Source organism: Sycon ciliatum, chromosome 3, assembly GCF_964019385.1.
Source record: "Sycon ciliatum chromosome 3, ocSycCili1.1, whole genome shotgun sequence".
Lineage (NCBI taxonomy): Eukaryota > Metazoa > Porifera > Calcarea > Leucosolenida > Sycettidae > Sycon > Sycon ciliatum.
The window spans coordinates 5,993,789-6,008,036 of record NC_088645.1 but is presented as its reverse complement, the minus strand read 5'-3'; the positions used below and the strand labels follow the sequence as shown (position 1 = coordinate 6,008,036).

General features: G+C 48.1%; 1 protein-coding gene across 1 annotated transcript; it reads right to left on the bottom strand.

Moving 5' to 3' along the window:
- Positions 1–9,524: 9,524 nt before the first annotated feature.
- LOC135811260 (tyrosine-protein kinase Srms-like) lies at positions 9,525–13,744 on the bottom strand. The gene is made up of 5 exons (XM_065324469.1): positions 13,397–13,744; positions 13,095–13,142; positions 12,748–12,840; positions 11,936–12,135; positions 9,525–10,858 (listed from the first exon to the last, which is right to left on the bottom strand). Exons 1-5 carry the CDS (start codon positions 13,538–13,540, stop codon positions 10,597–10,599), a joined length of 747 nt encoding a protein of 248 aa, XP_065180541.1. The 5' UTR covers positions 13,541–13,744; the 3' UTR covers positions 9,525–10,596.
- Positions 13,745–14,248: the final 504 nt, after the last annotated feature.

Here is a 14,248-nt window from a genome sequence, read left to right as displayed (position 1 = left end):
ACTGCACATGACTCAGTGTCTGCTCCAGAGCTGGGCTAGCGACTTGGTCGGGGGGGGGGGGGGGGGGGTGTACTTGGGCCCGCTTGGAAAAAGAACACCAGGACTCAATTGGGAAGTCCTAAGACTCGCTGATGTACAATAGCCACAGTTGAATGTACCCAGGAGGACGCACCCGGATGCAAGAGTTGTGCAAGGTACGCGTGTACCCGATTGGTTTGAAATCCCAGAGCAGATAACACTGTGACTTTACAGAACTGTACACTGTATACTGTGTACAGTATACAGTGTACAGTATACTGTACACTGTATACTGTACACTGTATACTGTGTACAGTATACTGTGTACAGTATACAGTGTACAGTATACTGTACACTGTATACTGTGTACAGTATACTGTGTACAGTATACTGTACACAGTATACTGTACACAGTATACTGTACACAGTATACTGTACACAGTATACAGTGTACAGTACACGTGATTATACACTACATTCACTGTACTTGTAGTATCGTGAATGTAGTTCTGTTATCAGCTGGGTCAGACATTTTCGACTGACATTTACCATGTTTACAGCTGCCGTACATGCTTTCTTGCAGACTGAGTTCTGCGTGTTGTTCAGTGACAGACAGTACTTGCAATGTACACTTGTACACTTGTACATTGAACAATCACGTACAATTATGTACCTTGTTCAATGATCTACATTGTATGTCACACCTGTCAAGTACTGAGAGTGCTTTTTCTGGATTACCAGGGCAAAATCCCGGGATTTCCCTTGGTTTTCGGGATACAGTCAACTTTGCGTATAACGACACTCGGCGGGGCATCAGAAAAGTGTCCTTATACCCTAAGTCCCATTATAATACAGTTGGATGTGACTTTGCTCTGGGCATGGGCATGGAAATTCTGTCGTTATTCGCGAATTGTCGTTATATGCGCAGTCGTTATTAGCGAAGTTGACTGTATGTCATATTTTTCCAAAATTTAATTTTTAATTTTTTTGAAAATGATACCAAAATTTTGTGACATCATCAGTGATTACAATTGTAGATATTCATCACATTATACGCTAGTTCAGGACTCACCCACCGTTAGGCGCTGCATCTGCCGCTAAGGTTTACCGGGTGTTAGCGGCCGTCGGGAGTTCCCTTTGGGAACGGACACGGTAATTTAAGTTTTTTTTCAGGACTCAAAACGGAGGTTTTTCAGGGACTGTTTATGGAAGGAGTACTAGTAGAGCCACTGGTACTACAGCTATGGCGGTACAGAATCTATAAGGACAACTAGACACAGTCACTTGAAGTGCTCCAAGAACTTGTTTCGTGGACAGTGATTTTCGGGATAATCTACAGGAATTTCGGGATCGCGGGACTTCGACCAAAAATGCGGGATAATCCAGAAAAAATCGGGATACTTGACAGATATGCATAATACGTGGTGTGTGCATGGATGCAGGGATAACTCCTACCGAGTCATTCTCAGGTACTAGTAGTAGACCTGAGTCAGACTGCCTACTGCAAAACTGGCCTAGTATTGGCCTACTTTCCGTGACGTTAGCGCAGTCAATATGTATAGGATATTGACCAAGACGAGGTCTATATGGGAAATATAGGCCGAGTAAAAGACCGAGGTCCGCCGAGGTCTTTTACGAGGCCTATATTTCCCATATCGACCGAAGTCGAGGTCAATATCCTATTTATCACGATTCCTTTGCCATAACCCCAAAATTTGAAACTTTGTGTGTAGGAGCTATTTTAACCTTTTTAGTATAGTATTTGTACTATAGTGTACATAGGATGTTGCCTATTTTGGGTACAAGACTGTAAGAACAACAGAGTTCAGCATCTGCAGCACAGTGGCTGGGTGGTATAAGGGGTTGCTTGAGATTCATACTGTTGTGGGTTCGAATCCTGCTTGTTCTCTTCCTTTGTCTTCTTTCTTTCAATTTTTTCTTTTTGAAGTGGAGAGAAAAATTCTAAGTCCCTCCAAAGTCGAAAGATTACAATGCCTAAGTGGTCGATACAAGCGGTCGATATAAGCGGTCGATATTGCGGCGATATGGGTAATATAGGACCAGTCAAGGATCACGAGAATTAGTGGAGGTCGATATAGAAGAGTGATAATCTAGTATACATGTACGTGTAGTTGACTGTGGTCTACTGTGGTCTACAGCTACTAGTACTAGTAGTACTCTATTTTCGAGTACCACTGCATGTAGCCGTTTGCAGCCCCTCTCATCATTATTATTATTAATTTATTACAGTATCAGCGTGTGCGTATGCATGCTACTGCTTCTGCTGGTGGTGGTGGTGCTGCTGCTGCTGGTGGTGGTGCTGCTGCTGCTGGTGCTACTGCTGCTGGTGGTGGTGCTGCTGGTGGTGGTGCTGGTGGTGGTGGTGCTGGTGGTGGTGGTGCTGCTGCTGCTGCTGGTGGTGGTGCTGCTGGTGGTAGCAATGGTCACTCTACAGTACCACTGCATGTAGCCGTTTGTAGCCCCTCCAGACGCCATTATTATTCCATGTATCAGCGTGTGTGTATGCATGCTGCTGCTTCTGCTGCTGGTGGTGGTGGTGGTGGTGGTGGCAATGGTCACCCTGTGACCCATGCAAAGGACATAGCTGCACACTGCACAGCTTGCCCAGAGCTTCAATGTAGGGTGGGGGCATTGGAGCTGCATGGCAGAGAAAGGGAAATCCCTGTTCTGACTTCGAAGAATCCCAAGTAGTTCCTACTCCAAGCAGTGACTGTCTGTCTGTATGTTCAGTCATGCAAGGCATGCAAGACATAACTAACTATTGTACCATGACAAGAAAGGCGGTGAACTCACCTCAAACTACTGAAGCATAGTTAGCTGTCGAGATGGACACTACAAATACAAGCCATTTGCTCTTCCATCACTTCACGATAACTAACCTTTCATTGTTTCATTTACCTCAGCATTCCATTCCTTGCATACCTTGCGAAAACATAATAATCATCGAAACGTCACGAGTGTTTCTGGCGGAGCATCACCATGATCACAGTGCCAGTGAGTGGTACACTTCCAGAACGCATCATAGGATTCCGTTGCGCGGCTCACGATAAACGCAGAAACTACAGCTGGCACTCCTAGTAATCACTCTTGCCACAGAAAGGCTTGAATGAAAGCGATGTTAGTATTTCCCCAGCTTGAGATAGCTCGAGCCTAGCCGAGGGCGAACTAAAAATGAAGAGCTTGAGAACAAAACACGGTATATCCATTTTGGCACTTTTCGGGTAAAGTCAAAATTCTGTTCTGACATTGTCTTACATCCCATCCCAATGGAAATTTGGATTTAGTACCAGAAGGAATACTGGACCCCAAACACCATGTCATCAAAAATCCACACCTCTCAAATTTTGATATTTTTTGAATTTTTCACCTTCTTTTTGGCAAAACGCAGTATATCCGGGTGAGAATATAGGCACAAGACGCCCTCTCCCAGCAGGAGACAAAACAACTGGCTCACTCATACCATCTAATGTCACCTCCGCCACGCTGATGTCTAAGACAAGAGCTTTGACAGCGTCAGGAAGAAGAGAAAGCTAATTTGACAGCCATAAGTCGAGTCAAGCGCTCGTTCAAAAAAATAATTCGAACTAGTTTGAAAAAATGACAAAAAGCAGTGTTCTGCGCGTTCTGAACACCACGCGCGCTGCCCACGACTGTATAACTATGACAACTGGCGTATACTGCGTTTTGAAAAAAAATCCTAGCCGGATATACAGCGTTTTGCTCTGAAAGCGACTGTTTGAATGGGGTTTTCTGTAGGATGTACTGCGTTTTCGCCAAAAATGACTTCGCCATCAAATTCAGCTCGATGTGATCTTTCAGTTGGGTCAAAAATCTCGATTTTGAAGATTTGGCGCATACAGCGTTTTGTTCTCAAGCTCTTCAAATATTGTGCGACAAAGACAGATGGCCATGAATGGTGTGTACTACTCCACTCCAGTGACCATGGTGACTTATAATATAAGTAGTCTGAAGACTGTAGACTAGTGTAGTTAGTTATGTACATAATGTAGATCTACCAGGAGTCACTGTGCAAAATAGCGAGGGTGACAGAACTCACGCAGTTTTATAAAACGTTACGTGTAGATTCTACGGTGTAGATCTTTGATGTTCAGTGCAAGTGCATGCTGGTGCAGTAGTGGGTCGAGGTCGAGGGTTCGGCAAGAGGCAGGAAGAGGTGCGGGTCGCACGGATCAAGAACTCATGCGATTGATTGCCACGAAAAGCCATACAACAGCTGTTGCATTGAACGGCATCACTAGCACCACTAGCAGTCTAGTCCCCCGCGCCCCGCATGCACCTCGACCTTGTCAGCTAGACTGCAAGCGCCATGCTGCGTGGCCGGCAGAGCAGCATGCATAGCACACACGAAATCCGCGGCCACGTGGGTAGGGCTATCATTCGAGCTGTCCGTCAATCTAGGCTTCTCTAGCTCTGCAGATCTGTACTGTGGAGACTCTTGCAGTCTTGGCGTGTTTGTGGACGTGGTGTGGTAGGTGCCATGCATGCGAGCGCTGATCAGATCAGAGGTGCACCGGTGGCGTGCGCGAGCTAGGTGAAGTGAAAGAAATCATCATTGTTTTTGCCAAGTGCTGTTACACGTAATAATAGTAAGTCGTTGTGCTCATATCACTCGCATTCTTACAGTGGTCTTTGCATTTCAGGCTGCTCCTTCTAGCGAGCCAACGCCGTGCTTGGGTTTGGTAGTTGATAAAGTAAGTAATAGTTAGTTGTTGCATGATCGGTTGATCTGAGCAGACAACAAATCGCTGCTAGTAGTAGTGATAGTCTCACCATCGTACGGCTCTGTTCGGTGCAAACTGGAGCACGAACCGGACGTTTCTGTTATTGCTGGCAGGCTGCGGACGGAACTAGCGAGGAGACTTCGCTCCGTCTCTGGGAACTAGTACAGAAGTTTGCTGTGTCTTGGAAAGTGACTGGGACGCTTTCTCCTGTCGGAAAACAATCAGTGCTCACGTATTGGTCTACTTCGACTTACGCCGTTACGGCAGCAAGTGTGGAGGAGTAAATCCCGATTGTGCTTGCTTTGTTAGCGATGAAGCCCGCTCAGCAGCTAGGCTTGTTGTTCGCCCTGTTCGCTGTGTGCTGCCTGTACTTCGGCGTGGTGTGGAGCTTTGACAATGGTCTCCTGATGCTGGGCAATGCGGCCTTGATGATCAGTTTCGGTCTAATCCTGGGCCCGTGGAGCGTGGTGGAGTTGTTTATCGGCGGTGCACGTGGCGTACTGCCGTTCCTGCTGGGTGTGGCGCTAGTATTCTATAACTACAGAGTACTGGGCATGGTGATAGAGCTGTACGGAGCTGTGGTACTAGTAATGGCAGCACTGCCACAGTGGTTACAGCGTGCTAGACAGCTGCCGTTCATCGGCTGGATCGTGCCGAAAGTATTCCCGTCGGCGTTCCGTAACAACAACTCGTTGCCACGACGACACGCACAAATCACGAGCACGGCAACCGATAGCGATTCCGACGGTGACGGCAACGCTGCTATGCAGCCGAGCAGGACCGGGAGTGAGGACAGGGATCGCTCTCCGTTGCAGCGCAATCCCCGGTGGCCGCGCGGTGCACAGATGGACGGGGCGTTGGAGGATGCGAAATCTGAATACGATGCCGATCAGGAAGCTGATCTCCGGCGGGCAAGAGTAACTGGTATACGACCAAGACCTAAATTAGCATCTATTGGAAGACGCATGACGGTGTACTGAGGGTTATACGACCAAGACCTAAGCTATCATCTTTTGGCAGAAGAATTATGGTGTACTAAGTATGACTGGTAGGTGTCACTAGTCAACTGGAGATGATGGGTGTGCTGAGTGGAAACGGAGTTCAGTGAGATATCTTGGTGCTTACTCCCATGTGTATGCGTGTGTGGGTGTGCATGTGTGCTCGTATGTATGTGTGTGTGTGTGTATGTGTGCGTGTGTGTGTGTGTGTGTGTGCGTGTGTGTGTATATGTTTGGCCAGAAAAAGCCACTTCAATCAGCTGTGTGGTGGATACCAGGCTAAAATTAGTGGCGGTCAATTCATCAGCCTTGCAAACTGTTGAATGGTGTAATCCCAGCACAACTTTGCTATGTCTAACATAGCTGTTCGCTATCATCGCCTCCGCGATGGGCAGGTCTGAGGTCTGAGGTATATGTGTGTGTGCACGTGCGTGAGAAAGCCAGTGTCCCCGCTACTGATGCTTCCCCAGCCATATCTCTCTTCTAATAGGCATTTACACAATTGAAGAAGACTATTAGTCGTCGCGCACCTTGCAAGAGCCAGGAGTCAGGTCTGTACTGTGGCACACGGTCGCATGCAATTGTGCTGTCATAGACTATAGTGTCACATGGTCACATGCAGCTGTACCGTTGTGCAAATACCGTTATGGAGTTTTCATTCAAACAGCGAGTGCAAGGTGCTTTATCTTATTGTTACAATTAAAATTTCCTCTAGTAGTGTGATTTAAATTCCTCTTTGCTGTATTACGGTATAGGAACACTTCTGTTATACCGTACTGGTGCAACTTGAGTATATATAAGTCCGACATCATACCATGTGTAACGTGTATCAGTTGAGTCTGTGCTGTGCGGAGAGTATGTATAGAATAACCGACCTAGCTGTGTGCTCTGTGGAGATTATGCATGATTGTGTAGATAGCCAACCTAGCTGTGTGCTCTGTGGAGATTAAGATTGTATAGACAACCGACCTAGCTGTGTGCTGTGTGGGTAGACGTTAGACAACCGACCTCACATGTGCTGGGTGCTGTGTGGAGAGCATTGACCTAACATGAGCTGGGTGCTGTGTGGAGAGCATTGACCTAACATGAGCTGGGTGCTGTGTGGAGAGCATTGACCTAACATGAGCTGGGTGCTGTGTGGAGAGCATTGACCTAACATGAGCTGGGTGCTGTGTGGAAAGCATTGCGTAGACCAGCGGCCTAGCTGTGTGTCATTGAGAGCATGATATGACTTGGTGTAGACAAGCAATGTAGCTGTGCATTGTGGATGTGTAGACAATCGACCTACATGTAGCTGTGTGTAGAGCATTGTGTAGACCAGCGGCCTAGCTGTGTGCTGTGTGGAGATTATGTGTAGACCATCGACCTACAGGTAGCTGCATAGTTCACAGAGGTACCGTGGAGAGGGTCAGGGGGTGATCACAGCAGGCAAGTAAACCGCAACTGGCACACTAATCTTCATAGCTTAATTGATTTACTGAAGAAATGTTAGACAATGCAGGCCTGGTGGAACTGGTCCGGTTGCTCAGGGCATGACCAGACCAACCTTTTAGGCCACAAAGACGTGTTTACTGCTGAGGAGGTCATGACTGTGTATGCCCTCCATATCCAGTGTCTGCTCCAGAGCCGGGTCAGCGGCCCGGTTGGAGGGCACTTGGACCCGTTTGGAAAAAGAACACCGGGTCACCTGTGACCGGGTTGGGAATACATCAGGGAGCCCTGAACTATTTACAACTCCCTGATGTATATGTACATGTACGTGCAGTAGCCACACTTGAATGTACCCGTCCCTGACCCAGTTGCAAGAGCTGTGCCAGGTACATGTGTACCCGGTTGCAAGAGCTGTGCCAGGTACATGTGTACCCGGTTGCAAGAGCTGTGCCAGGTACATGTTTACCCGGTTGCAAGAGCTGTGCCAGGTACATGTGTACCCGGTTGCAAGAGCTGTGCCAGGTACATGTGTACCCGGTTGCAAGAGCTGTGCCAGGTACATGTGCACCCGGTTGCAAGAGCTGTGCCAGGTACATGTGTACCCGGTTGCAAGAGCTGTGCCAGGTACATGTGTACCCGGTTGCAAGAGCTGTGCCAGGTACATGTGTACCCGGTTGCAAGAGCTGTGCCAGGTACATGTGTACCCGGTTGCAAGAGCTGTGCCAGGTACATGTGTACCCGGTTGCAAGAGCTGTGCCAGGTACATGTGTACCCGGTTGCAAGAGCTGTGCCGGGTACATGTGTACCCGGTTGCAAGAGCTGTGCCAGGTACATGTGTACCCGGTTGCAAGAGCTGTGCCAGGTACATGTGTACCCGGTTGCAAGAGCTGTGCCAGGTACATGTGTACCCGGTTGCAAGAGCTGTGCCAGGTACATGTGTACCCGGTTGCAAGAGCTGTGCCGGGTACATGTGTACCCGGTTGCAAGAGCTGTGCCAGGTACATGTGTACCCGGTTGCAAGAGCTGTGCCAGGTACATGTGTACCCGGTTGCAAGAGCTGTGCCAGGTACATGTGTACCCGGTTGCAAGAGCTGTGCCAGGTACATGTGTACCCGGTTGCAAGAGCTGTGCCAGGTACATGTGTACCCGGTTGCAAGAGCTGTGCCAGGTACATGTTTACCCGGTTGCAAGAGCTGTGCCAGGTACATGTGTACCCGGTTGCAAGAGCTGTGCCAGGTACATGTGTACCCGGTTGCAAGAGCTGTGCCAGGTACATGTGTACCCGGTTGCAAGAGCTGTGCCAGGTACATGTGTACCCGGTTGCAAGAGCTGTGCCAGGTACATGTGTACCCGGTTGCAAGAGCTGTGCCAGGTACATGTGTACCCGGTTGCAAGAGCTGTGCCAGGTACATGTGTACCCGGTTGCAAGAGCTGTGCCAGGTACATGTGTACCCGGTTGCAAGAGCTGTGCCGGGTACATGTGTACCCGGTTGCAAGAGCTGTGCCAGGTACATGTGTACCCGGTTGCAAGAGCTGTGCCAGGTACATGTGTACCCGGTTGCAAGAGCTGTGCCAGGTACATGTGTACCCGGTTGCAAGAGCTGTGCCAGGTACATGTGTACCCGGTTGCAAGAGCTGTGCCGGGTACATGTGTACCCGGTTGCAAGAGTTGTGCCAGGTACATGTGTACCCGGTTGCAAGAGCTGTGCCAGGTACATGTGTACCCGGTTGCAAGAGCTGTGCCAGGTACATGTGTACCCGGTTGCAAGAGCTGTGCCAGGTACATGTGTACCCGGTTGCAAGAGCTGTGCCAGGTACATGTGTACCCGGTTGCAAGAGCTGTGCCAGGTACATGTGTACCCGGTTGCAAGAGCTGTGCCAGGTACATGTGTACCCGGTTGCAAGAGCTGTGCCAGGTACATGTGTACCCGGTTGGTTTGAAATCCTAAAGCAGACACTGATACGCATACACAAAGTATAAAAAGGCTAGGGTGCGGCTGGAGCAATCAAAAACTGCTTCAGCCTGTCCTGCAATGGCAGGCTCTATTTTGCCCTTTGTAAGTGTCCCTCTCAGAGCACTGACCCGTGCAACAGTTTACTGCTCGAAGCAAATATCCAAACAAAGTCAGGTCATGCAATTATAGGTATCAAGATTTTTTTATTGAACTTGAGCCCTTATTATGCAAGGAGCACATTACCAACTGATCATTGATATATTCCTTTCTATACACCTGGAATGACTGGGGTGCAATGAGCAATTGTTCAGGCGACGTGTAATAGTAATACACGCAATAGTGCTACATGCACTCATCAGTTGGAGGGAGGTGAACTAATGATTTTGTTTACACAATGGTCACTCATTATCAAACGTGACGTTAATATGCATTGAGCGTGAACGTGGATTAGCAGCAAATTCAGAAGTAAGCGACAGTGTGATCATTCATTACGCAAGGCACAGTGCTTGCTATTATGCAATGGGCTCTCAACATGATAATTATTATTATCATCACTACTAGCATGGCCGTTCTGACCTTTGCTGTGAGGAAATTCATAATGTAAAATAAAAAATCAACTCGGCCAGCTTTACGCAAAATCATGCAGTGTTAGATCATTGTCAAGAATACAGCTGCCGTTGAACCTCAGGAGTGATTTAGCTGCAATTTGAACAGCTGCTCATCCATTCAGTAATCATCAGGCAGTGTATTGTTAGAAACGGGAAGATCAGTGATCCTGCAAATATCACTGGGACTTGCCGCTGTGAAAACAAGTTATACGTGACTTGGAGATTTTTATTTTTATGTTGCTACTGCTGCCCTCTACTGCTCTGTTGCTGTTCAGTGTGCCGGAAGATCACTTTGTTATCATCTCAATTAGTTCTCATTAGGTATCAATGCTACAGACGTCGCATAACTGCGCTGGGGGTGAACGCCGCTGATTTGCTTCAACTGCTGGTTGTCAATTGCGGGTCCGCAGTGGACAACACGATGGCAGTGGATGTGTGCAAGTGTGCGTCGTGTATGCAAGCATTTAACTGTTATCATCAAAGTGCTCCCATGGCAGTTAGAGACTGGGCACTGCAAGACATCCTGGTAAGCTACAGTGCCATTGTGTTTACATGTACACACACACACACACACACCACAAACTGCACACCTGGGCTCACACATCACAAACTGGACACCACTGCTCACACACCACAAACTGCACACCTGGGCTCACACACCGCAAACTGCACACCTGGGCTCACACACCACAAACTGGACACCAGTGCTGACACACCCCAAACTGGACACCTTGAAGCCTGGGCTCACACAGTGTTCACCTGGGCTCCCACAGCATGTCGTGTTCACGTCCGGCTTAGCCTGGGCTCACACAGCATACCGTGTTCACCTGCGACTTAGCCTAGGCTTGACTGGCGGTTTGTGATAGGCGTTCTGCAGTGTGGTAAACTCCTCAGGCAGATGGGCAGCATTGTGCGGCAGGCCGAGGTACTGGACGACTTTCAGCCCCACCGCCGTGCTGCTTGCTGTGGAACACACACTGGCTCTGCTGGGTGCATCCTTCGATTCCGCTGTGTTGTCTGCTTTGATGCTGTTCAGCCTGGAGAGGATCTGTGTGGCCGTGGGACGCTTGCTTGGTGTTGTGTGCCTACACGAGTAGCAGATTACATAACAATGAAGAAGGAGGGAAGAGGGGAGCATTAGATTATGCAATAATGGTTTGTGCGTGTGTGTGTGGGGGGGGGGGGGGACATCACTTGGGTCCAGGAGTGCATGTGCATGGTTTTCAATGAAATCCAACTATCATGAGTCATCCAGCTCCGGGCAGTGTGCAACTCCAGCCTTGTAAATGCTGGGTTGTGCACCGATGCAGAGTGGCGCTATGCACCCCAAGGCTCAGTGCAAACACTGGGTTGAGCACCAATGGAGGGCAAACATTGACCTGCACGCTGGTATGTGTACTGGCGCAGAGGGTAGGTTCTTTCATGATGTCGGATTTAGTCATGGCCATAACATGCTTCCGCGGTTGCAGGGGTTCGTATGGCCGTAGGCGAGACCACGGCTTCTTGCACCGCTGTCTGTCCAGGTCAGTGGCCTAGACGGTATTAAACGTGTTTCAATTGTCTGGTTGTTTCTTTGTATGCGTCCATGGAGCTATGAAGCCGAGACCTCTGGTCGGCGGAGCTTAATGGGCCCCACCACCACACTCCATCATTCACCCCAGTGTCTGGAGATATGTGGATTTTGTAGAAAAAAATGCGTTGCTTGCTTACTTGTAGTTTGTCTCCTGCAACCATGTTTCAACATTGTTAGTGCTTACGTTTGGTGATTTTGTTGCAGCGTGACCGCCAACTGCCATCTTCTCAGATTTGTGTTGGGTTTTAGTTCCCGTTATGGCAACAAAGAATTGGATTGAGTTTTTTCTTTCTTCAGATTCTTGACGTTTTGTTCATTTTTTTTGGTATTGAGACTTTCTGTCATAATAATTATGTAAGCACATTTGCTTTGCCCATAGAAGAGGTTTGTTTTATCATGGCTGTAAATGTCCAGTGTTGCTCAATGATATCCGATTGCGTGAATCTAGTATGCGCCATGCTCCTGCCCACATCCCAGTGCTCACAGGTCTACAGTCTAGGGCTGCACAACGCCTGGCGTGGCATTCACTCTCTTGATCTGATTTCATAGAGAAACACTGCATGGTACTCTAGCATACAGCAGTACGTACCAGCATTCAATCATGAGTCGGTAGAGTTCCAACGGGCAACCTGGCGGTGCAGGTAGACGATATCCAGCACACACGTCTTCGGCTACCTTGACGGCCGGATGCGGGAAGTACGGCTTACGTCCGAGAGACCAGATCTCATACAGCACCACGGCGTAGCTCCAGATATCACTGCCGATGGAGAATTTACGCTTTAGTATCACCTACAACAGTATGTACGCACACACGGATACACACACACGTACACACATCCAGAAAAACACACATGTACAGTATACACATACAAATATGCACACATTATACATATGCACACAAACACACATGCATACATACACACGCCAGCACACAACCGTGCAAACACACACACAAACACACACACAAACACACACATACACAAACGAACACCCATGCGAACACACGCACCAAAGCACAAACACACCTATACCCCCCCCCCCCCCCCCCCCCACAGCATACACCACAGCATACACATAGACAAAGTGCCATAGACATGGGAGGTGAGCAGCTGAAGGTACGATGCCTTTGTCCATACACAAGGATTAAGGCACTCAGTCCATAGACTTGCCTTCAGTGATAGTAATGCGGTGAATGGAGACATCTGCGTACATGACGTTGCGGGACGTGTCGAAATGGTGTAGAAACAATGCTTGATGAGTATGTCGGACGGTCATGTCATTGCTTAGCGTTGTCTAGCACTGCGCAAGCTCACTTTCAAGTCTTGGCCTATCTTAGTGTACATTATAATTATGTGCAATTATGCTAGCTGTTACAGCGTTCTTGCACTTGAGCATGCTTACCTCCGGTGGTGACCACTTGACTGGTAGCTTTCCACCATGGCTACTGTAATAGGACTCTTCAGCCAGGATCTTTGACATGCCAAAATCACAGATCTGATAAAGACATAATGGGAGAGGGGAGACCATACAGACAGACAGACCGTTAGAGAGGAGAATACACAGATGAGAGAGAGAGAGAGAGAGAGAGAGAGAGAGAGAGAGAGAGAGAGAGAGAGAGAGAGAGAGAGAGAGAGGAGAACAGACACGTGTAGAACTGCCATTCACCATCTTGTTGCTGAGCATTCCAGCACACTTCGTAATGCAAAATGAAACAAACCAGTCCATCCAGAATCCAAACAGATTGTTACCATGCACGTCAAGTCTTCACTCAGCAGCACATTTCTAGCTGCAAGATCCTGCACAACAAAACCAAAAACGGACAAGAATATAGGTTGTCACACGTCACGGTCTGAAGAATGATAGAACCAAAAAGACAGAGCGAGGTAGAGAGACCACCAGGCAAAAGACAAACCAAATAGGCGACAAGAGAGACACAAACACTAATGTCTGCCCGTGCTTTGAGGTACACACAATGATTGAGACTGGTGTGAAATAGGGGTGCAATCGAGGATGACTGAGAGAGATTGTGAAGCCTTTCTCACCAACGTACCCGATGCACAAAGTTGACTCTTTGCAGAAACACCAGACCAGCGGCTATCTGAGTGCAACACATCAGCAATCGTTCGGCTATCTCTTGAGCGGAGCCATTCTCACTGTGCCGATGAAGAAGACCAAAAACAAAAACACACTTCATCACCCAAACCTTTCTTCACCTTGGACAGAAGGATGTATTATGAGAGATGTAGAGAAGGAATATTGGTCTGATGATTGATTCAGTTCATGAAACTCAGAGTTACAAAACGGCAACTGCTCGTTCTTCTATCTGTGCATTCCTCTCCTTGCTTTCGCCAAATTGAGCCGTCTACGGATGGTGGATGAACTTGACATGGGGCAAAGAAGACATCAACATCTGTACCGTAAACAGGTGAATTTGAAGTGTCCGTCACATATCCTCACCACACCTATTGCGGCCTTATGACTACAAGTACATACATGTAAAACATTACTAGTAGCATAGATAGGACGCACTAAACACGAACAAGCAACTGACAGAATTCAGATTTTCCGAGAAAAAACACGATTCTACAAACATAGAAAACACTCCCTGGTGTCTAAACTTTCCGGCTACGTGCGCTCCACCATTCCACGGCTCGAGCTGTGTGTTAAGTGTACTCCATTGCACTGTTTGATAATTGGGTAAGCGCCATCCTCAGTGAATCCAGGGGTCGACCCAGTGGCCTAAGCTAGTCTTTTCTTAGTCCAGGGACTGATTAGAGTGTAAGGAGGGTGTATGAATATTGGCTGGCTAAAGTGGAGTCTTCAAATCTTCGCAATGAATTCATCTCAGCATAAAAAGAGGCTTCTGACACCCCACATACACCCGCACATACATACCCCCCCC

Coding starts and splice junctions, on each gene's coding strand:
- LOC135811260 (XM_065324469.1), bottom strand. CDS start 13,540: ATGAAGTGTGTTTTTGTTTTTGGTCTTCTTCATCGGCACAGTGAGAAT. Junction 13,143..13,396: donor GAGTCAACTTTGTGCATCGG/GTACGTTGGTGA, acceptor TTTGTTGTGCAG/GATCTTGCAGCTAGAAATGT. Junction 12,136..12,747: donor TCAAGTGGTCACCACCGGAG/GTAAGCATGCTC, acceptor ATACTGTTGTAG/GTGATACTAAAGCGTAAATT.